The sequence below is a fragment of the Amphibalanus amphitrite genome, unplaced genomic scaffold, assembly GCF_019059575.1.
Source record: "Amphibalanus amphitrite isolate SeventyFive unplaced genomic scaffold, NRLGWU_Aamphi_draft 000186F_arrow, whole genome shotgun sequence".
In the NCBI taxonomy this organism is placed as follows: domain Eukaryota; kingdom Metazoa; phylum Arthropoda; class Thecostraca; order Balanomorpha; family Balanidae; genus Amphibalanus; species Amphibalanus amphitrite.
Genome location: NW_024881681.1, coordinates 70018 through 94999, shown reverse-complemented (window position 1 = coordinate 94999; position 24982 = coordinate 70018). Strand labels below are relative to the sequence as shown.

The 24982-nt window shown below is 47.4% G+C and overlaps 1 protein-coding gene across 1 annotated transcript; it reads right to left on the bottom strand.

Moving 5' to 3' along the window:
* Nucleotides 1-9878: 9878 nt before the first annotated feature.
* Nucleotides 9879-15044, bottom strand: LOC122384313 (tetraspanin-9-like). Its single transcript, XM_043371605.1, has 3 exons — nt 14504-15044; nt 11431-11628; nt 9879-11033 (listed from the first exon to the last, which is right to left on the bottom strand). The coding sequence occupies exons 1-3, from the start codon at nt 14741-14743 to the stop codon at nt 10764-10766; spliced, it is 708 nt and encodes a 235-aa protein (XP_043227540.1). The 5' UTR covers nt 14744-15044; the 3' UTR covers nt 9879-10763.
* Nucleotides 15045-24982: the final 9938 nt, after the last annotated feature.

Sequence of the window (24982 nt, the reverse complement as noted above, 5' to 3'; positions counted from 1 at the left end):
TCTTTTTGTGGTTTTAAACGTTCAAATATGTGAAATGATGTTGGTGCCATGCATTTGCATAATGGTGGGTGTCAAGGTCACGTGAAGGTCAAGTCAAGGTCATTGACCTTTTGATGACCTTGGTTCACTTTTTCGAGTTTTACTTGTTTCTAGGGTAGTTTTTGGTGCTGATTTCGATTTTAGCAGCCATTTGAATATTTACGAAGTAGTTCTAGTGCCTTCGTTCCATGTTACGAAGCTATCAGTAGTAGGTGACACTTCTATGGATGGCCGGCAGGACGCCTACTAATTGATCTAACCTGACCTGACCCGACCTGGCCTAAATGCATAAAGACATCGTCTGTGATCAAAACTAACATGAAATTCGTGATCAGCACCCCAAAATACCCCGAAACACCCTAACTTTGCGAAGTTTCAAGAGGTCTCGATTTCCCAACTTTAGTTGGGTCATTAAACTGACTTGGAAAGTCAGCTTATGACCTTGGACTTTGAAATTGGATATATTCGGCCTAATTTCGTCATAGGCAGCACGCTTGACTTTTCCGCGAAGCTCTAGCTTGATCAGGGGCCAAACGGCTGAGCGGGGGGTCCAATTGAACCCCCTATACTATGTTGATTATGCACATTTACGGTAAAATTCTCACCAGGACACACCAGCCAACATCTGTGCACAATCTGGCTACAATTCTACCTATGGTTTGCCCTCTACGAATAAATACGTGCTAGATCGGAAAAATCCCCACTGTGCAATGGGGAGGTCGCAAAATTGACCTGACCTTAGGTCATCGATATCAAAATTCTGAGAGATACATTTTGTACATGCTATTGCTCTTAGCAATCGCTGAAAGTTTCAAAGCGATCGGTCACTCGGTGTAGCTATGACAGACATTGAAACTTTTTATGAGGTGAGGTCACTTCAAGTGACCTGGTGACCTGACCTTGAATGACCTTGGTCTGAAATTTTCGCAACATGTGTAGAATTAATGTATGATAAGGTGTACGAAAAACGGCGGCGCTCCGCGCCGCCGTTTTTGAGATATTCGCGAAAAACCACAAGGGGGGGGGGTGTCCAAACACCCCCCCCCCAGCAGGGCGCGGGTTAAAACTTAAAAGTCCAATTATCTTTATCAGCTTTATCAAATGTTGCATATGAGTTTCTGCAATCAATACGTGCACATCATATTTTATCCAGAGAATTCATACACCCGCACCCAGCGCCCGGACCCCATCAAACACACACACACACCTCATCAAAACTAAGTCGGTCGGCGGGCCGCGATAACTTGGTCACGGCTGCCAATCCACCCGAAGTCCATTCAGTCCGCGCAGCATATGTCGCGCCTAACGGACTCAGTCTGCCCACATTCACTTCATTAGTGGATGGCGACTATTGAAAGGCGGCCGGCCAGTTGGCGTGTCGGCCGGTCGACTCCGCTCCATTGGCGGCCGCCGGAGTGGCGTTTGACACAGGAGGAGGCGGCGTGGGACCCGCGCGGGCCATATGGCGCCGCTGGAGTCGTGCTGGGGCAGACTGGGACTGACCCAGTCTCTCGCGATTGGCGCGGTCCTATCCTGAACAGAGGGTGACGCCATAGCTGTCCTATATCGCCGAGAATGGAGCGCCATGCCAGATGTGCCGTGAACAAAAGTGGGTGACGGGTCAAAGCGGTTTGAGGAGAATTATGTGGCATGACCTAAAATGCAGGCATACAACACATTACGCGGATGTGCACTTATATTGCGATTCAAGTGTCCCTAAAGGCTAAAATAAATGCGACAATGTCATTTGAAATAAATCATTGAAGAAAACCGCGGCCATTCCCACCCTGTAACATGTTCTAGAGAAGCACAATGAAAATAGATTAATATTTGCTGTTGTAATAAATGATAGACAAAAATCATCTCATTGGCTTCATAATCTTTTGATAACGTATAACGACTTATCTCACCGGTGGATCCAAAGGGAGGGAGCAATTTGGGCATTAGCCCTTCCCACAGTGCCAACACTTGACGAAACTTTAAGTTGTTTTCCCACATAGAAAGAACGCAAAGCAGCTTTTAATAGACTGAAAAGTGGTGTCCAAAATAGAGGTGGCAAAATGTGGACCCGAGGACCCGGTCCAAAGAACCAGTCTGGACCCATATGGGTCCAGACCGGTTCCTGGAAATTTTCTGACGGGTCCAACCGGGTCCTACCATAAACTGTACATCTTGCACACTACACATTATTGCAAAATATGAAGTGAACGTTTCTTGGCACACAGTAGCTCATGAGTATTCTCAGTGGGAAATAGGCTACTTTACATGTTGCTACTAATGATACCTACAAGTAGTTTGTATTAATTGACTTTTGGGGAACCGGGTCCAACTGGTTCCGATTCCAACTAAGGCCGGGTCCGACTGGTTCCAGAAATGTCCAGCCGGGTCTGGTTCGAGTCTGGTTCCCAAAATTTTCATCTTTTGCCACCTCTAGTCCAAAACTAAAAAGTTCGATTGTGCGAAGGTCAAATGCAGCCAGTCACGTAGTGGTGGTTCAGTTGCATCTCTACATATGTATATTACTATAGGAGGTGTTCCGGGTAATGTACCTATGAAACATTGATAAGTCCATTAAAACGTGACGCACGACGGAATTTGATGATATCGGCCTTTGTATGCAATGTGTTGAACGTGCTATGGTGTTGAACGATCATAAATGATTACACATGAATGCAAGCGACCAGCGAAATGCAACAATAAACAAACCTGAAATTGCATCACACAAAGACACAGCTTATGAATTTTTCGGGACAATTGCCGATCAAATGTTTACTTCCGTAGAAGCGACACCGTGCTAGAAAGACAGTGGACACCACACGGCACTTTGTCGTAACTTTGAAAGTCCATCGTCCATCGTCTAGCGCAGTATTAAAACATCAACCAAGTCACGCGAGGACAGCCTTGCAACGACGTGGCGTAATAATACATGGCGCTGGACCTTTTCTATTACGCGGAACACCGGCACTCCGTCTCTTTTCCTTCTTAGATTTTCAGAGATTGGTGTACGACTGGTCGCTTCATAACCGGACTCAAGGCCACTACACTATGAGGACACGTAAATCCGTCTTCACTCGTCGCCAAGGATCTCGACAATTCTACATGCATCCGGTGTGAGCACGAATTTAACCCGGAGTCACCTGCTCAATAGGAAAACTCATGCCCCAGCACAAAGTGACTAAGACGTTGTCGTGGGCGACGTGCCCACTGTCTAATGTCTTACGTGGGTTGTAAGCTCGCACCAGCAGGTTCCGTGCTGGATATGTCTGGGCATTATGCCGGACGGAAACGGCGGCCTTTGGTCTTATGACGTCATAACAGCCGGTCACGCAGAGCAGCCCAGAAGGAACCGGAAGAGCCTATTGACGTCAATGATCACTGAAGCGAGCTTGCCAGTCTTGCTGGCAGCTATGTGCTCCGGCACGAAAGTCGCAGTGGGTGACTCATGCCGCTGCCGGGAGCGCATGATGTCGTGCTAAAGGAAACTGGGGATTTGATTTGGTGTATAGGGAGAGAGATTCTCGTGAGCGAGCAGGGAACTGAACGCCCTAGGCCAATTGAATTTTTAGCGAAATCGCTATCTTAGACTTTCGACAAAATACTATACCTGCTAAGCTGAAGAAAAATTACACACAAAAAAAAAACTTTATAAGTGAAAGACGCTTGTGTTGCACAATATTTCGCACTTGCTTGATGGCGTGAGAAAAATTGTTAAACTTCCGTGTTGTTTTGAAATAAATGCGTCACCATAGACTCTACGCAAGAGTTCACTTGACGTCCGTTACCTGTTGCGGGCAGTCGGTGCACAATATAAGGCCATACCGGAGTGTCGCGCCCGTATGTTTGGCCGCCGTATATGTGTTTGACACCGGAATTTTACAGCTCGTTGGCAGTCTGAAATTCGGCACCGCTGTGACCTGTTGACATTTGCCAGCTCTGTGACCGGCCACCGATCGGCGAGCTGCTGCCGACCCTGGTCAGAAGGTGATGTCGGACCGTTTTTGGTCAGGTGACCGACTTGTGGCGGTTTTTGGTCAGATGGGGATGAAATGTGACAGATGTTGGTCAGAAGGTGACCGACTGTGACAGCGTTTAGTCAGAAAGTGATCGACTGTGGCCGTTTTTGGGGTGACGGAAAGTGACGGTCGAATTCAAAAGGTGACATCTTTGACTGTAATTGGTTAAAAGATTATCTTTTAACCAATTAAAGGTGGATACTTCCATTTCGCGTCTAGCTAGACGTGTCTAAGTCTTAGACGCGTCTAGCTGGACGGCCGCTGCGGTCTATCTGGCGACGGCTAAATTTAGACGCGTCTAGCTTGGAAGTCTCCGTCCAACAGTTAGACGCCAAGTTAGACGCCAACTTGGACGTCTGCTCAGTTGGAAGCCAGTTGGACGCCAGTGGAAGTCTCCACCCATTGAATAACAGCGGTTGTCGACCAGAACTTAACCCTATTCCTGGCGGGCTCCGCCGGGACAAGAAACTGGCGGGGGGGGGGGCCGATTCGGCCCCCCCCCCCTGAGATCTCGAGAACGAAGCAAGATAGCGACAAGCGGTAAACGGCATCGGATACGCACGGCCAAGATCTACAATTTTTACTAAGGTCATTTTCAGGTCAGGTCAAAGATGACGTCACAGGGGTCGAAAAAGTCAAAATGGCGGCACTAGATATGGAGAGAGTTTTTCTCGAATAACTTTCGAATTAGTCAACATAGGAACAAACTAAGGGCATCATCGTGATCCTCTCGTCAATCCGCATCGAATGATATATATGTTGACCTCGAAAGGTCAAGGTCAAAGGTTGACCTCAGGTCACGTGACCTCGAGGTCATCATGTATATCATTCGATGCGTCTTGACGAGCTGAACACAATGAGACCATCCACGCGTCTGTATCTTGTTCCTGTACGGAGTTATTGGCCAAAAACCTTTGGTGACCTTTGATGACGTCACATGACCTCACAGCTGCCCAACAGCAAAACAGACCTCAAGGTAGTGAAGGTTGATCGTATATGAAGTCATGTATGGTATATGGGGCCATTCCGACCCGTTTTAGTGGTAAAAACAGGGAGTTGATTTTTCCCCCATTGACTTATAATGGGGAGGTCGCGAAATTGACCTGACCTTAGGTCACCGATATCAAAATTCCGAGATATACAAATTGCACATACTGGTACCCTAACTAAACCCTGAAGAGAAGAAATTGATCGGTCAAAAACTCTAGCTAAGGCGTGATTGCAAACTTTTCTGAGGTAGCGTCACCAAACCGCCTCTGGTGACCTGACCTGAGGTCAGATCAACTCAAAATTTTCAGACATGTTGCGTAGAAGCCTTTTAGGAAAAGTCAGAAAATTTGAGCTTCCTAGCTCAACGCGTTTGGGAGATATAACCAAAAAACCTCAGGGGGGGGCTCCTGAGGCCCCCCCCCCCGCCAGGAATAGGGTTAATGGACTGCGTAAGTTTTCTAACGAATGTGAAGAAGTGTGAAGGTTTATTGGTGCGAACGAAGGTCACTGGTTGGGACAGTCTCTGGTCAGAAGGTGATCGGGTATATCACAAGCCGTGGTCAAAATTTGACACAGGGTGTGACGGTTAATGTGACGGGGCGTGACGGTTTATGTTGAAGATGTGACGAGGTGTGACGGCTTATGGTGAGAATGGGACAATAACAGCCTTTCTGTTCTGTCGTCAGAGTTTAGTCAACCGTTTTATCGGAGCCTTGACACGTTAGTCAACAGTGACCAACCATGTATAAAACTGCTTTATAGGTATAAATCACTTTTAGAGGGAAAAATCGGAGCGAGCTGTATGTACATGCTCATAAAATACTTATCGCAAAACAAGCATGTTTATAGCATTAATAAAACACAAGTTTAACAAGAACTATTCCTCAGCTCCTTCTTCTTTTCTCCGTTATGATAATGTAGGTGTGTCTGTGTATGTATACTAGTAAGTATGTATAATATGTATGCATACTAGTTATGTATACTATGTATGTCTCACGACAAAATGTTCTAAGAAGATAGCAAAAGGACTTCAAAGTTTTAGAGCATACTCGCAAGTAGCAGGCTCGTCATTTCTCACCATTCTTGTTCCTGGTACGCAATAGTACGTTGAACTGTCCAGGAAAACCGAGGCCGCTATTTTTACTTTTATGTAGACCGGTTTTATACAACTGCAGATGTGCGCGATGCATGAAAATGGCGTCGCTGGAACCAATCTACATTCTACAGCAATGGTGGTGAGTGCTAATAAGGAGTCGTGCTTCATAATGAGTGCGCTGGGTCTCGCACTGACCCGCTGTGTCCTATTTACCGTCCTCTGGTCACGGGCCACTGAGCAGTGTCCTGCGCAGTGTCCGTCACCTCACCTGTCGCATATTTATGTGATTGTAACTACCAGGTGGTGCACCGATGGCTAGGCACGTGCACAGGGTCACCATCTGTAACGCGTGTGAAACAGGACGGCAAAATCACCAATGCGGGTCCAGAGCTGCATGATTTACAACTGACTTGTTTTGTGATTCGGGTCATTTGATAAACATCGATTTAGTTGTTGATACCAGTGTTGAGGAACATTCGACGAACTACGTCATTGCGCACAATTGTGCTTTCATCCATTGCAGGTAGGGCAATGATATTTATTCTCCGACCCGCATCACATTATATGCGTATCTGATTTTGCACACAATTACCCACATCTGCCACAGCATAATCAGTGACCGTGCCAGTGAAACAAGACCGACAACAAAATACCATGGCAAAGTCGCTGGTAAATACGCAGCGCTTGCCTGGATACATCGAATGTTCAGTTCAAGCGCCGTGCGCAGCTTCTATAGCCCGACCTCAAGCACCAGCAGGTACTGTTTCTTATGTCTTGAAACTCTGGAAATCGGCACAGGACGGTCTCAAACTACCTTTGACGTAGTACACCTTTGTCGTCCTTTACTGTTCATGGTATCCGAATCCCAACCTTCGTAGGACAGAGCCGAAGGATCACACGTCAGCTTTGTTATGGTTAGGGGTTGTGTAAAGTTGTTATGATTATAAGTAGTACGGTCAAAGACCTCTCAGGCACGTAAATATTTAATCGTATCGAGAACGTTTGCCACCTAAACTTGCTGCTGTGGTGGTTGGCCACCCACTGATCTATATCTTCTTAAGAACATGTCCTTATTGTAGGGTTAACGCCGGCGAGGGTTAACCTTCGCCCCAGTGGGGGGGGGGGGGGCATATGTATGTTGCCACCCTGTCGCGTTTTTTGCGTGTGAATAAAAAACCGCGGCGCGTAGCGCCGCGCCGCTTGGGGTAGCTTTTGGTACATCAGTTTTGGACAATGTGTGAAATTTTTGACCCCAGGTCATGTCAGGTCAGGTCACGAGATCAAGTTAACTGACCAAGCCTAAAAAAGTTTGCAATCATGTCCAGCCTGCAGTGTTTGTCAGAAAGGTTTTAAACTTGGTGGATTGCATGATGTTGTGGGCGCCTACAATTTCTATATCTCGGATTTTTATATCCGTGACCTAAGGTCAGGTCAGTTGCGTGACCTTTACATTACAAGTCAAGGGAGAAAAATAAAAATGCCTCTAGATCCGTGTGTACGCATAGGAACAGTCCAAATATTTCAGAATCACAATGATTTGGACCACCCGTGATGACCAAGGTGTCATTTTTGCTGATAGCCTCTAGAAAGGTCATCCGAGGTCATTTGGGGCTACAAACAGATTTTTGCCCATAACTCGCGATTGGAAAGAGATAGAACGCTGGGGATGGTCTCATTGTGTTTGTCTTGCCGAGACGCATCGACTGATATGCAACATGACCTTTTCCGGTCAGGTCATGGCCTTGACCTGAGGTCAAATTTTCAAGTTGAACTTTCAAGGTCAAATTATAGTGCATTCGACGCGTCTCGGCGAGAGGAACACGATTCTGGCAATAGAAATGTCGTGACCTTTTGTAGTCGAAAGTTATTGTCGAAAAACACTTTTCGTAAAAACAGCTATTTTTGGAGTTTTTGCCCTCTGGAGGCTATATCGTTGACCTGAGGTCAATTTTGATATGACCTTATCAAAAGAAGAGTTCAAAAGCCATCGATTGTTTTTCCATGCGCTTTTCTAGCTACCATGGTTCCTGAGATAACGGAATGTTTTCTGAAAAATATAATGACCATTGGCAAATTTTGACCTTTGATGACCTCTGGTGACCCCAATATTGCTCTAAGATGAAAAATGACTGAAATACTTTCAAACGTACGCATTGAGCGCTATCGACTACTTTTTACCGCGTCTTTCTAGCCCTCTTAGTTTTTGAGTTAGAGGTAGGTGGTAACATATGCCCCCCCCCCCACTAGGGCGAAGTTGGCTGAGACCGCCACTGGGGCGCGGGTTAAGTATTGGCATGCATGGTATTGGTAATGCAGGGAGTACATACTTCCGTAAATATTTCCCTGATTTCCAATAACTTCACAGATTTGCTTCCTTATTTGTTACTTTGAATAAATTTGCAGACTTTTTTATGAATCTTTCATTAACCTTCCAGGCGGTGGGGGGGCATTTCTTTGCCCCCCCCCCTTTAGTTTTTTTCAATATATCTCGAGAACCGCTGCGCCGATCGTCACCAAACTTTCAGTACCCTCCCGGGAGCAGCTAGCGCACATGGTGAACAAAATTTTTTCCAAAGGCTATGATAGGTTGGCCGCTAATGACGTCAGAGTGACGTCATTTTTGCCATTTTCGACACAAAAAAAGGTTTCGCGGGAAGAGCTGTCAGGCCTACAGCTTTAGAGAATCAGAAAAATGTTTCAACATAAAAGGTGTGGAATCAAAAGGGCTACAAAACTCCTATTTCGGTTTTTCGAATTTTTGGGATTTTGACCCCAAAAAATCAAAAAATAATTTTTTTTTAAATATAATAGCCAAAAAATCCAAAAAGTTTTTTGAATTTCAAAAAAAACGGAATAAATGTGATAGTCCCTACCGCCTTCTATCTACATACCAAATTTGAGATCGATGCCTCTTTTTTTGACCAAGTTATAGCGAAAAAACTGTTCAAAATTGATGACGTCAAATTTTCAAACTCAATTTTTAGCAATTCTAGACCTCGTAGCGCAAAACAAAGACCACCATTAGACTCCCCGTGACGAGCTGCATCGAATCAATACCCATTTTATGCAAAATATCAACTTTGAAATTTGACCTTTTTTGAACTGACCTTGACCTGACCTCCACCAGAAAGTGACCTAAACCGTACCTGATGGTCTTATGACCAACACCATTGAGTTGGAAATGAAAAACCGGCCATAAAACATGCATCGCATAACCTTAGTAAAGTTGGGCTCATGTGGTGACCCTTGCTGACCTTTGGTGACCTGACCTGTGACCTGACCTGGTATGACCAGTGACCTCTAATAAAAACATATTTACTAGACAACTGACGCCTTATCGCTGATTTTCGACAAAATGCGTTTTACTCGGTGTTATAGCGCTTTCCCTAGAAGCCCGTGATCGGTGAAACATTTTATCTTTGACCTGACCTGTGACGTCATCGGTGACCCCGAGGTCAATGAAATTTGGTTTCTCTGAACAAATTTGACAGGGCTATCGAACGCCGTTTGAATTTTCCGGATCCGTGCAGTAGTTTCGGAGATACGGGGGGGCAAAAAAATGCCCCCCCCCCCCCACCGCGCGGAAGGTGGCTGGTAGGCCCACCGCCTGCCGGGTTAATCTTTCAATTACATGAACCATTTTCAATTCTAAAGTTTATTGTTTCTGAGATAGAGCGATGCCTTTAAAAATGTTGTACTAAATACCGTCTGTTTTTTTCGGATTCCCAAACACATCGACGTCCATATAAGAAGCCCTAAAACTATATTAGGAGCATCCTTATTTATTGACACAAATCACATCGGTATGTGCATACATTCATGTCCTGCAATTATGTAGACATAGTGAATATATGCAATCAAACACACCAATCACAACTTGCGCATTCATGACATGCGGACATTTGTTGTGATATATCAATGTGCATAAAGATAAAGTGATGACGTTAGCTTCAGATCCAGGGCACAGCTTTTCTACTGCACTTAAAAATATAGTGATACAGATTTGCATGTCGAATTTGAACCAAATATCACCAATGTGGTATTTTCAGTGGAAGATACACACTAGAAATACACAACACTATATAGCACTTCCTAAACGACAAAAATGTACAATATTGTAAAGGCGATCGATGGGAAAAGCACTCTCTCTCCCCTGTGTACCGAGTGCTAATCAAAACTCACACACTGTCCCAGGGCACTCAGATCCAACATTGAGATTATCATGCCTGCACTGCGATCAGGATGTCTGGGCTATGGGCATAAAAGTTTTATCCCTGAGCCAGACGTCTCTATTTGTCGAAACGGTAATCCCAATGTTGTATTCTGCGCCCTTCAACTCTGAAAAAAGTTTCATTACCGCCAGGCTGAATTTTCTAGCGAAAATCTATCAGGTAACCTTCGGCATCTTTTCAGATCTTTATCAGATCAGATGACATAAAAAATATGTCATAAAAGAATGCGGGAATTGGAGAAGTAAGGCACGCATAGCACCGGTTAATTGTCTCAGACAGGCTATTGTCTGGAGCCACCGCTTGCACTAGCAAACCACTTTCAGAAGGCACCATCGCTTTCAACAGTTCACTTGCTCATTCCATCGCCCACTGGAAAGTAACTTTTAAAACAGTCTAGAAGATTGACTTCATGATCACGCACGCCACGATCATTGACAGTAGCAGGAAGACCGCCACGGCGATCGCGATCGCGCCGAACAGCTTGCTGTTGCCCTTGACGAAGTCCTCGAGCTTTTCGACGCAGCCGTCGTCATACGAGTTGCTGTCGGCGCCGCAGGCGCCCGGGTTACCCTCGCTGTCCTTGATACAGCAGGAGCGAGGCACGTTGTTGGGCCCCAGCACGCGCGCCCAGTCGGACGGTCCGTCCACGCCGCAGCACTCAAACTGGAACGGAGCGGGTCAAGTGTCAGCGAAATGTGGGTCAAATGTCAGCACAACGTGGGTCATATGGCTGTGCAGAGCACGCGTCAAATGCCAGTGCAATGTGAGTGGCATGCCAGTGCATACATATTGGGTATGATGCCTATTGCCTGTGCTTCCTTGGCTAAGCATTTACCTGGTACTGCTGAATAGTGATCTAGCGATGATCGATACTAAGATTAAGCTTTCGTTCTGACTTCTAGGCTCTTTTTGGGAGCACTGCCCATTCCAATATCAGTTTCTGGAACCTTGATGCCGATATTAGAAACGGTGATTGACATTTTTGTGACGTTGTAAGTTGTTGCATTGATTGACACCCGAGTTCTAGCATCGATACCCCAAATCCAATGTAATCACTCACGTTCTCCTGCAGGAAGTTCCAGGACTGCTGGACGGAGTCCTTCTCGTTGTAATCGTTCATTGACTTTTGCAGACCAGTTTTAATTTGCTCCAGGATCGAGTCGCTTCCCATCACGAAGCCGGCAATTGCTCCAGCTCCGACCACGATAAACAGAATGAGCACCAGGCAGAAGAAAGTGCCGAGTAGACATTTGCTCTCCTGAAACAAAGAGAAACGGATGATCAGGTGGGTGCTGCTGAAAAGGGGTAGAGGGCAGCACTGATGTCGATTGCAGGTGGCCTCGAGCAGAACAGGCGCTGTGTCTGAATCGAAAGGGGCGCCAGCCACACAAAGATACAACCTTTGTACATTTGTACCGTTCCGCAAAGTACTTCCGCCAGGCGCTCGTTTGTATAACGAGCCCTTGCATTCCCCAATTTATCCTGTCATAAAAAGACAACTCAGCACTGGCATGTTAGAGTGGACTCCATATTCTCTGTGACGTCAGTTGTCCTTGGATTTAACGTTTTCCTCTGTTATCGGCAGCACGCTTTACACGCAACAGGTAAATGGTTTCCATCATTCGGTGACTGGCACCTGGAAGCCCCAACTGCTCTATACGTGAACGTAATGGAAGCCCGGTGAGGATGAGGGGAGGGTTGTTTGGCACCAGGCATCACAAATGATATTATGATTACCCATGGCGCGTGCAGGCTTCAGAATCCACTCGATCCAGTGTTCGACCCGTGTATTAGTTGATTGAACCCAGCGGCGGCGCAGTGAACGCTAACGGTGTCGCGTTACCGGCTGCTGGTCGAGTTTCCTCATGTAACCGGCGCCACATGAGAGTCGAGGCCAGTCTAGCCGCCTTCGCGAGGCCACACAAAGCCACATTCAGGCCTCCATTCGAGCCGCACCGAGTCAATCGAGGCCACCAGCCGCCCGGGTGAGACCGGGTGGGCGCTCGACCTCGGGCGCACTGCACTGTGGAGGGAGGGCCGCCGCTGCCGGGCCCGGCACGCCGAGTGGTTTCGTGGGCCCGCCGAGCCATTACACGGTGTCCCGGCGATCCGTGAAGGGCGCGGACAGCCGGCCGGATGGAAATGGCGGGAAAAAATGGCGCCCTTCACACGGCACCGAACCACGCCGCTCGGTGGACTACTGCTGCATGTGGTCTGACACTGCCTTTTTTGACGCCAGCCTTCAGTATGACGAGGAGCGAACTACGTTTCGTTCGCCGACTGGTTTGGGGTACACGGCTTATCTTGTATTATGCTTGTATCTTCTCCCTACGGCGTAGAAAATAAGGTCCCCATAATGTTAAGCTTGCCAACGTGGGTTTTTCAGTGACGTTAACGGTGTTCAGCAACCGAGTCGCGCCAACTGTGCCGCCTTTGTCACATATGAATCAGCTTATTCCCGTCATGCTGACTCATAACAGGATTCGACCCAGCAAGTGACCTTAACGTGACCTTACTGAGACCATTTGAGTAGCCCCAGGGGTACCGGATGCGCCCGGTCCCACGATAGCAGATTTCGCCAGCTGGAAGGACAGAGCCTCTGACAGGAGGTAGGCTTCCTGAAGGAAGGAAGGACGCCACTTCTATCACGTCCTGCCCCGCAGCTGTGTGGAGGAAGCGGGGCCGCACGTCCTGTCGATGGTGGTGGGCGCGGGTAGGGAGAGGGAGGGAGGGAGGGGAGAAAGTGGAGGGTAGAGGGATGGGTGAACACGAGAGGAAACGGGAGACCGAGAGAGCAAAACAGAGAGACTGAGCGAGAGGGAGAGAGCGGGAGGGGAGACAGGGAGAGAGAGGGAGAGGGAGAAGGGAGAGAGAGAGAGAGAGAGAGAGAGAGAGAGAGAGAGAGAGAGAGAGAGAGAGAGAGAGAGAGAGAGAGAGAGAGAGAGAGAGAGAGAGAGAGAGAGAGAGAGAGAGAGAGAGAGAGAGAGAGAGAGAGAGAGAGAGAGTGACAGAGCAGGGGGCGGGTGCCGGGGACGGGGCGGGGGCGCTCTGAGTCTGACACACGTGGTGAGCAGCTGCCAATCCGACCTCGGCCGGCTGCCAGCGTGTGAGCAACACAGCTGCTCCTGTGGCGGCCGGGACCGAGCCAACTGTGGCTGGCCGTGGCCAGATCGGCAGCCTGCGGTCCGCAACGCGCCACCTCAAACCAATGCCGAGGGAAGGGGAGAAATCAAGCGGAGGTCTAGCTATGTGACGATGCTAGTTACTGGCATGGGTAATACGTGGCCTCTTCGAAAGACTATAACAGGTTCCTTTAGGTTAAGACACCTAAAGAAAGGGCATCAAAATTGTTTATTGCCGCTCGAGACGACGAGACAATTGTACCGTCCAAAGAAAAAGCAGATTGAAAATGGTCAAAAACTGTTTCGATCTGTCATATATAGTGAAATAATTTAGTATACACTTGAGGTGGATCAAGTTTTTGAAACGTTGATGCTGGCAAGGGGCCAGGCCAGTTTTTCTCCTGTGCCAGAGGTCATCGCGGCACAGCCGGCACACCAACAAAGGTCAAACTCTAAATCATCTTTTGCTAAAGGTTTCAACGCTTTCACTAATCACATGCCTAGCCAATGGCCAATGGCCATTGAACATTGGTCGTTGACCAATGACCATGCTCCTACATTGACATAGGGACGACTTTAATGAAAGTTCTTACAATTGCAAGTTCCAGTAAGATTCGTGGCGTCAAAGCAAATATAATTATGTATGTAGGTACCATTTTGCACGTAAAAACGAGCAATTATCAGCCCATATTTACGCGAAAATGATACCGTTGCTGTCAAGTGTCAGTTCAACCACAGGATGTCACACGATATCAATCCCTTTCCCAACCAATCGTTCCCATTTTCCCCATACACCAAACTCACATCAGCGCCTGGCAACCCTGAAGCACCTGGCAGCGCCACTCCGACCACAACATCATCAACATCAGCGCTTGCCGCCCTGCAGCAGCGGGTAGCACCTGCCGTAGTTGTTGCTGAAACTCTCTCTCTCTCCCTCTCTCTCTCTCTCTCTCTCTCTCTCTCTCTCTCTCTCTCTCTCTCTCTCTCTCTCCCTCCCTCTCTCTAACTCACCTGGAAGGCTCCGCAGCAGCCGAGGAAGCTGATAAGCACGATCAGGCCGCCGGCCACTGTGATGACGATGGCCACTCCCGTGTACAGGTTGGTGTCCAACAGTTCGTTCAGCTGGGCACTGTCGCCTACCAGCGCTGTGATACCCACGCCTAGCAGCACGCCGCCACAGATGAGAATCACCAGGTTCACAAACCCGAAGGTGTATTTGAGACAATTACTACAACCGTCCGTCATAGCCATCTTGACTGTGTGTGCTGGATCGGCGCTGAGAGAGAACTGCGTCCGTACGCGGCTCAACGCGAGTGAAAGCTGGGAGAAAGTCGCGCGCTGACGAACGCCTACTGAGGTACGACCGACCGGCTGGCTGGCTGGTGCTCAACTGTGGCTCGACGGACAGCCCCGGCTGCGGGCAGAGTTGGCAGCGTAAATACGTGCTACGTCACGGCGCCTCCCCCTAACGCCCCCTCCCCCCAAACGGATCCGGCTAGCCTTGGAACGTGAGGTTTCAATGCGCGTTCCAGGCAGTCCAGGTTCCCAGAGTGAGTCAGGATCAGGTCTCGCACATTCCGGAGGAGGAACGATGAGAGAAACGCATTTCAGTCTATCGCATATAAATGGACCCAGCAATCGTTTCGTTAATCTGCGGCCTGCTGGGGGTCCTGGATATCCACGCCTTCTAGGGGAGGGGGTTTCCCTCAGTCGGATCCTGAGCCACGTAGCGGCACGTGGTAAGCGGCGTTCAAAGGAGCGTCCAAAACAATGACGTAATTACTTTGTTCATTTTTAGGGTAGGTCAAAGGTCAAGTCATCAGAGGTCACCAAAGGTCAAATTTCGCCTTTTTCGACAAATTTTGACAAGGTGACGCATAGCTCAGAAACAGATAGAGCTATGCACAGCGCCACGAAAAAAAAAAACGCCTTCGATGGCTCTATTACCTCTCTTTCTGTACATTGTTCTTAGCTTTGACCTAACGTCAACTACTTCGCTTAGCATCCAGAGGGCAAAAACTGTCAAAGTAGACGCTTTTTAAGGAAGCGGTTTTTCTGCAATAACTTTTGACACAAAACTTCCTAGCGCTTACTTTTACCGGCATCGTGTTCCTCTCGTCGAAACTCGTCGAGTGAGCTATGATTCACCCTTAACCCTCGCCCCGTTGGGGGGGGGGGGGGGGAAATTTAGCACCCTTTGGTTTTTCCTAAATAGCAAGAAAACGGCGACGCGCAGCGCCGCCAAATTTTCAGTACCTTCCCGGGCATCAATTTGACACCTTCACACAAAATTTCAAGTCCTAGCTCACCTTAGGTCAGGAGTCATTGAGGTCAAACTGAGGTCATGTTCGAGCAAAAATGAGCAAAAAAACATGCAATCTTGAAACGCTCACCAAATCTACAGTTACGAAGCAATTTCAAAGCTCTTTATATGTTATGTTGTTATATGTTATGTTGGTCATGTTGACAAAAAGCGGCGCTACAAAACTGCTATCTCGGATTGTCAAAATGTTGGGCTTTTGACCCCCAAAATTTATTAGAAAAAATAAAAAATAAAAAAATAAAAATTTCGAAAAAAAACGGAATAAATGTGATAGTCCCTGCGCTCTTCTATAAACATACCAAATTTCAGATCGATATCTGGTTTTTTGGCCAAGTTATAGCGAAAAACTGTTCAAAAATGATGACGTCAAACATTTGAACTCAATTTTTAGCGATTCTAGACCACGTAGGGCAGAACAAAGACCACCATTGAACTCCCCGTGACGAGCTGCATCGAATCGATAATCATTTTATGCAAAAATATCAATTTTGAAATATGACTTAATTTGACCTGACCTTGACCTGACCTTGACCTGATTTTGACCTGACCTTGACCTGACCTTCACCAAAACATAATCTAAACTGACCCCAAAGGCTGCCTGACCCACATAATCGTATTTGGCATGTAAAATGGACCATAATACATGCATCACATGATATTTTCATATTGTGACCCTCAGTGACCTGACCTCTGTTACCTGACCTGGTATCAGTGACCTCAAATAGCAAAATATGTGTTTGAAGAACATTTCCCCATCGATAATTTTCAATGAAATGCATTTTACTCGATTTTACAACGCATTTCTTGAAATGCCTGTAAACGATGAAAATTCGACCTTTGACCTGACCTGTGACGTCATCAGTTTGACCTATGTCAATAAAACTGGGTCACAAGGTAGTTCCCTGATGGGGCTATCCAACACCGTTTGCCGCTTGGGGGGGGGGCAAATTGCCCCTCCCCCAACAGGGCGCGTTTCTCGGCAGAGCCCAACGGGGCGCGGGTTAACCCGGGTTATGTCCGTTCATGTTCGCGACCCGAAATGGTAGCCATGCAGAAAAGCGCTAAACGTGGGGCTACGAACCAATACATTGACTCATATTAACACGCGCACCGACGGGGGGGGCGGATATCCGCCCGCCCCCCCCCCCTGAGGTTTTTCGCAAATAGCGGGAAAACCGCGGCGCGTAGCGACGCGAAATTTAGTACGACTATTCCTCCATCAATTTTACATATGGTGTGCAAGTTTGAACCTCCTAACTTTTAAGGTCAGGTCACCAGGTCACTTTGAGTGACCCAACCTCAAGTCACTTTTTGCAACTTTGTCACCGTGCCAGAGCTACAGTAGATGTCTGAGGCCTTTGAAAGTCACAGGATGTTATAAGGTCATTAGTAGCTACAATTTGTATATCTCGGAATTTTTATATCGGTGACCTAAGGTCAGGTCAATTTCGCGACCTCCCCATTATAAGTCAATGGGGGAAAAATCAACTCCCTGTTTTTACCACTAAAACGGGTCGGAATGGCCCCATATACCATACATGACTTCATGTACGATCAATCTTCACTACCTTGAGGTCTGTTTTGCTGTTGGGCAGCTTAAGGTCATGTGACGTCATCAAAGGTCACCAAAGGTTTTTGGCCAATAACTCCGTACAGGAACAAGATACAGCCGCGCGGATGGTCTCATTGTGTTCAGCTCGTCAAGACGCATCGGATGATATACATGATGACCTCGAGGTCACGTGGCCTGAGGTCAACCCTTGACCTTGACCTTTCGAGGTCAACATATATCATTCGATGCGGATTGACGAGAGGATCACGATGATGCCCCTAGTTTGTTCCTATCTTGACGAATTCGAAAGTTATTCGAGAAAAACTGTCTCCATATCTAGCGCCGCCATTTTGACTTTTTCGACCCCTGTGACGTCATCTTTGACCTGACCTGAAAATGACCTTTGTAAAAAATTGTAGACCTTTACCGTGCGTATCCGATGCCGTTTACCGCTTGTCGCTATCTTGCTTCGTTCTCGAGATCTCAGGGGGGGGCGGTCATCCGCTCCCCCCCCCCCGTCGGTACGAAGTTGGCGCAGACCCCCGTCGGTGCGCGTGTTAATATCACAATAAAATTATATAAAATGTTCTTTCATATAACATCTTTTTTATTTCTATCCATCGCAAATTTTCGGAGATGTGATCAAAACAAATGACAACGCTACTTTTGGAACACCCTGTATTCACTTCAGCAGCGTCCGAAGTACATGTATATACTATGTTTGCATGTATGTATGCATTTACAATCATGAGCGATACACAGATGGCGTGGCGATAAATGCTCAAAGGGAGACAGCTGGCAGGCAATTTGTTCATACCTCCGCATCCAGTCACGCGGCAGGGAGCCGCGACCATAGTGGGGGGAGGGGCGGGTCAGAAGCGGTTGGCGGCCTGGGAACTGGCCTTGTGGGAGCGGAAGTCGGCCTGGCTGCGGCAGTGGCGTCTCACGGCCGTCTGCCACGGTACAGTGCCGGGCGTAACCGATTCAAAGGCGGAAGACCCCCCCCCCCCCCCGTCAACACCGCAGCTGTGGGGTGAAGGCTGTGAGGCGGCACACCCGAGAGGCCACTTCCTTCTAGAGATGTCAATCGGAAACCAACTTTTTGGTTTACCGATACCAAACCGATACCAACTTGGTATTTGGTATTTCTATCCTAATGTGTTTGGTATTTTGTTGGCATTATGAGCCCTTACTAATGTATAAGAGGCTAAGAAATTGGTGAAAAGTTGGTAGTTCCCTCATCTTTCAAAGTTGGTTCGGTTTCGGTATTTCCCCACGGTTTTGGCCGGTATTTGGTTTGGTATCGGTATTCCGATTTTCTGTAATTGACATCACTACTTCCTTCTGTCAGCTGGCATGCACAGTGCACAGTGCAGTGCCTCTTGCTGTGCAATGGGGGTTTTTGGGCAGCGGCGTATTTAGAAAATCGCGAAGGGGGGGGCCAAGGGTTTGGAGGGCGCCACCTCACCCAAGGAGGGCGCCATACGGTCGCGAGATAAAAAATCGCTCAGCGGGGTGGGGGGGGGGGGGTTGGGAGGCGTTTTTTACCATGCCACCAGTTTTTTTTTTTGCGTAACCTCGTATAGGTCGTGCTGCATTGATTTTGCATCGTGTGTATTCTTTATACTCCAGGTCACAAAAGGTCAAGTGTTCTTGAAATGCTGCGCCGAAGGCGCGCGAAATTTTTGAAAACAACCTTTTCCTCCGCTTTTTAGGCACGCCTTTTATACGATCACCGTTCAAAGCTCCTCTCGCTCTTTTACCAAATTTGAAGGTGTAAAAAATACCAAAGGTTTGGTCGGGCCGCTGCCACACAAACTGTTTAGAAAGCTTGGCTCATGGGTGTCGATGTATAAAAGTTTATTGGCGGTGGCATATCTACGCACCAGATCACCGTATCGGATTGATACCGGAGCGCGAGATGCGTAAACATCATCCAAATTACCTCAGACCAGCCTTCATAGCCTTCTCACAGATGCATACAGTGTACCCACATAACCAGTTTCAATCACCGAAACTTCAGATGCCTGCTGTTGCGGCCGAACCTGTTGACAATACTTAATCGTAATCCATATAGATGCCATGATGCACGTAAAGTAGGATCAATCCGTTAAGACCAAAGACGTGTTTTATGCATCGTAGAGCGTAGATAGTTTTGGTAGGTATAGGTACTTCATTCATTGTGCTGAATGCACGTTCATTTGTGGCAGTTTTCACAGGCAAGACATCAACTATGTGCAATAGAACGACTAAGTTGAAAAACATGCCAAAGGAGTAAATAAATGATAAGAGGGCAGCGATCAACGGATGTTGCCAATAGGTAGAAGGGCTGCGATCCACAGGAGGGCGCTAATAGGTAGGAGAGCCCCGATCAACATCCCGAGTTTCGATAGTAGGGCACCGATAGGTAGGAAGTTGGCGAGCAGCAGGAGGGCGCCAATGGATAGAAGGGCAGCGATCAACAGGAGGGCACCAATAGGTAGGAGGGCCCCGATCAACAATCAACAGGAGGGCGCCACCAGGTAAGAGGGTGGCGAGGAACAGGAGAGCACCAATAGGAGGGTGGCGATCAACAAGAGGTCGCCAATAGGTGGGAGGGCGGTCATCAACTGGAAGTCGTTAATGAGCGGAAGGGTGACGATTAAAATGGGGGTGGCAATGGTGAGGAGGGCGCCTTTGCTCAAGAGGATGACACGAACAGGAGGGCGTCTGTGCGGAGGGCGCTGGTCAACAGGAAGGTACCAGTGGATAGGAGGGCGGTGATCAACAGGAGGGTGCCAGTGGTTAGGAGGGCGGCGATCAACACGAGGGCGCCAATAAGAGAAGGGCCCCGATTAACATTCAACAGGAAGGACTAGGGAACCAATAGGTAGGAGGGCGGCACTGAACAATAGGGTGCCAAAAAGGAGAAAGGCGGCCTTGAAAATTTCACATGAGGGCGCAATAGGTAGGAGAGCGCCAATAATTATGAGGACGCCGATCAGCAGAAGGGCGGCAATATGTAGCAGGGTGGCGACCTACAGGAGGGCGCCTTCGGGTGAGAGGGCGCTTATTTACGGGACAGCGGCTTACATAGGCGACCACCGTTACGCTTAGAGAGCTACAGCCTACAAATGTGGTTGGAGGGCGCCCGAGGGAGCCCTCCAACCGTATTTGGAGGGCGTATTTGGAATGGGCGTCCTCCGAGGGCGCCCTCCATCCGTATTTTCCCTGTAAACACATTCGCGATTGGAGGGCGCCCTCCAGTCGCGATTGTTTTTCGATTCGATTATATCATAATTGCATTTGCGATTGGAGGGCGCCTTCGGCGCCCTCCAATCGCAAAGGGCGCCTTCGGCGCCCAAGGGGGGGGGGCATGGCCCAGTGGCCCCCCCCCTGCCTACGCCCCTGTTTTTGGGCGCCCGGACTACAGTGGTCATCGGCGTTACTGTGCAAGGGTGTGGGGTCAATAGACATCTGTTTCCTTATTATTTCTCTGAAAGGGACCGACAGTCGACAAAGTACAGACCTGACAGCTGATTTGCAAAGCAACAAAGTTATATCTCAATTACGCTGTAGGCTTCGATTGATTCTGTGACCTAGCCTTATGTAGTCCAGATTGATTAGGTACTTACTTAGCCCCCGCCCCGTATAGGGCTATCGGCGGACACTACCACCTGTAAGGGGGGGGGGGTGGACGTTTCGGCCCCCCTATGATCTCGGAACTTTACCGGCCGATTTTCAAAATTCAAACGGCGTTCGATAGCCCCACCGCGGAACTATCTTGTGATCAAACTTCATTGACCTTGGTCAAACCGATGACGTCACAGGTCAGGTCAAAGGTCGGATTTTCATCGTTCACAGGCATTTAAAAAAAAATTAGTTGTGAAATCGAGTTTATTGGTAAGTTATTGAAAACCATCGATTGTACATACTACATTGCTCGTCAAACACATACTACACTTTGCTATCTGAGGTCACTGATACCAGGTCAGGTCACAGAGGTCAGGTCACTGTGGGTCACAATATGAAAGTGTCGTGTGATACCTGTTTTTTGTCCATTTTACATGACAAATGCGATTATGTGGGTCAGGCAGCCTTTAGGGCAATCTTGGGTTACGTTCTGACTTCTGGTGAAGGTCAGGTCAAGGTCAGGTCAAATTAGATCAAATTTCAAAGCTGATATTTTTGCATAAAATGGGTATCGATTCGATCAGCTCGTCACGGGGAGTTCAATGGTGGTCTTTGTCTTGCCCTACGTGGTCTAGAAGTGCCAAAAATTTAGTTTGAAAATTTGACGTCATCATTTTTGAACAGTTTTTTTTTTCGCTATAACTTGGTCAAAAAAGAGATGTCGATCTGAAATAAGGTATGTAGATAGAAGACGGTAGGTACTATCACATATATTCCGACTTTTTCGAAACTCGAAAAACCTTTTGGATTTTTTATAACATATCTAAAAAATTATTTTTTTTTATTTTTGGGGGTCAAAATTCAAAAATTTCAGAAATCTGAGATCAGCAGTTTTGTAGCCCTGTTAATTCTACACCCTTCATGTCTTGATCATTTTTCTGTACCTTAACCCTCGCCCTGGCAGTGGGGGGGGGGGAGGTCGATGCGAGCCCCCTAAGGTTTTTCGAAGATAGCGTAAAAACGGCGGCGCACAGCGCCGGCAAATTTGGCACAGCCTATGGGGTAACCTTTTTACACATAACCTGAAAATTTCAGGTCCGGGTGACCTTGGGTCAGGTCACCAGAGGCCTCTTGCACCAAAATCCTCTTGCACCAATGCTTGAGTTATATTGCATCGTATACCCAGTCCAAGTCTCAAATGTAGCAATTTGCGTGCAAAATTTAGCAAGCACATGTATGGTTATGTATTGGGCCATTGCAAACAAATTTACCACCGTTAGATTAGCTTATTCTGAAACCGGTTTTTCGATTTTACCTAGCTAGGTAGTTTGGTGCAAGAGGCCTCAGATCAGAAAAACCGGTACAAGGTCATGGTCAAATTTCAATTTTCTTTTTGCACCTGTCCAGCTCACAGTTTTGGAATGATTTCCTTCAAACTTTCAGGATGTGCTAAGTTCACCGAGTTGTATAACATATAGTCTGTTTTTTTAGGTCACTGACCTGAGGTCAGTTAGAGGTCATTACGTCGTAATGTTAAGCCTATGGGAAAATACTAAATTCGGAAAATACTGGAGATATCCGCTTCGTCCTATCACTTTTGTGCTTTGAAACCACATTACTTAACAGCAGGTCACTTGGTGCTTCTTTGTTTGGTGTACTTATCCATGGGTCAGGTCAAATGAGGTCAACTGAGGTCAAATGACGTTTTTGCCAATAACTTGGCACATAATGACGCTAGAGCTTAAAAATGGTATCATTGTGTTCCTGGTGATCAGCCGAATCGAATGATATGCGATATGATGCAATTTAGTTAACTTGCACTTAACCCGCGCACCGACGGGGGTCTGCGCCAACTTAGTACCGACAGGGGGGGGGGCGGATGACCGCCCCCCCCCCTGAGATCTCGAGAACGAAGCAAGATAGCGACAAGCGGTAAACGGCATCGGATACGCACGGTCAAGATCTACAATTTTTACTAAGGTCATTTTCAGGTCAGGTCAAAGATGACGTCACAGGGGTCGAAAAAGTCAAAATGGCGGCGCTAAATATGGAGAGAGTTTTTCTCGAATAACTTTCGAATTAGTCAAGATAGGAACAAACTAAGGGCATCATCGTGATCCTCTCGTCAATCCGCATCGAATGATATATATGTTGACCTCGAAAGGTCAAGGTCAAAGGTTGACCTCAGGTCACGTGACCTCGAGGTCATCATGTATATCATTCGATGCGTCTTGACGAGCTGAACACAATGAGACCATCCACGCGTCTGTATCTTGTTCCTGTACAGAGTTATTGGCCAAAAACCTTTGGTGACCTTTGATGACGTCACATGACCTCACAGCTGCCCAACAGCAAAACAGACCTCAAGGTAGTGAAGGTTGATCGTATATGAAGTCATGTATGGTATATGGGGCCATTCCGACCCGTTTTAGTGGTAAAAACAGGGAGTTGATTTTTTCCCCATTGACTTATAATGGGGAGGTCGCGAAATTGACCTGACCTTAGGTCACCGATATCAAAATTCCGAGATATACAAATTGTAGCTACTAATGACCTAATAACATCCTGCGACTTTCAAAGGCCTCCGACATCTACTGTAGCTCTGGCACGGTGACAAAGTTGCAAAAAAGTGACTTGAGGTTGGGTCATTCAAAGTGACCTGGTGACCTGACCTTGAAAGGTAGGAGGTTCAAACTTGCACACCATGTGTAAAATTGATAAGGTAATAGTCATACTAAATTTCGCGGCGCTACGCGCCGCGGTTTTCCCGCTATTCGCGAAAAACCTCAGGGGGGGGGGCGGATATCCGCCCCCCCCCGTCGGTGCGCGGGTTAATAAATTAATTAAAGTTTACTTAAAATTTAAGAAAAACTTTAAGTACACTTAAGCAAGCTAAAAAGTATATCATTCGACGCGCCTTGACGTGCTGAGTTCACTGGTGCTTTTCTTTTTGCTCTATCTTAATTAGATCAAAAGTTATAAGCGAAAAACTTTTGACCTGTTTTTAGCGAAATTGTCACATTTATACCCCCCCCCCAAAAAAAAAACCCTTAAATATTAACCTAGATCAACCAAATTTGCACAGGGGTGAGAGCTCTAGGAGGCCCACCTACCTACCAAATTTGGTGTTTCTATGTGCCATAGGAGCCAATCGCGAGGGGGGGGTCGCATCGACCCCCCCCTGCCAGGCCGTGTTATGAAAAATGTCCTGCCAGGGCGAGGGTTAAAACTGTAGGCCTGACAGCTCTTCTCGCGAAGCTCTTTTTTCGGTCGAAAATGGCAGAACATGACATCATTCTGACGTCATTTGTGGCCAACCTATCATAGCCTCTGGAAAACGTTTTGGTCATAATGTGTAAAGGTGATGCCCGGATAGGTCCTGAAAGTTTGCTGGCGTTATCTGCAGCCGTTTAGGGGATATCGACGGGAAAAGACAGGGGGGCCGTTTCGGCCCCCTACGGGGCGCGGGTTAGTACTTACCATTGTCATTCAGGAGTGTCAGATTGTTCCTCTGGCCGATAACACCGTGATGGCTACGCTGATTCCCTTGAAGCTTGGCCTAACGATGGCTGCACTGACCAGGGCCATTCATCGGGCCATTTATTTTTATCAATCCCGGCTGTGGTGCTACGCTACTGCACGTGGGCACGTGCATCTATTCTCATCTCATCTCTCAAGAACGGCGGAGCTAATGAGGAAAACCGGCGCTTGAAATATAGGTACGCTGCTATAGAGACCAACTTACTGGGTAATGTGCTCAACCCACTATTGCGCTCAATCATTTTTCATCCAAAAGCACGTTTCATTTGTTATTTATTTTTAACCTCCATGGATACTTGTGCAAGACCTCACTGAAATTATAAAAACGCAACCACGAAAGAAGCATGAGAAAATTGCAGTCATGGTGGTAGAGTGACAAGATCATAGTTACGGGGACCGTATCTAACGGTCATATGTATTTGCAAGTACAGTTTTATGTTACTACTTACTAGTTATGAATTAT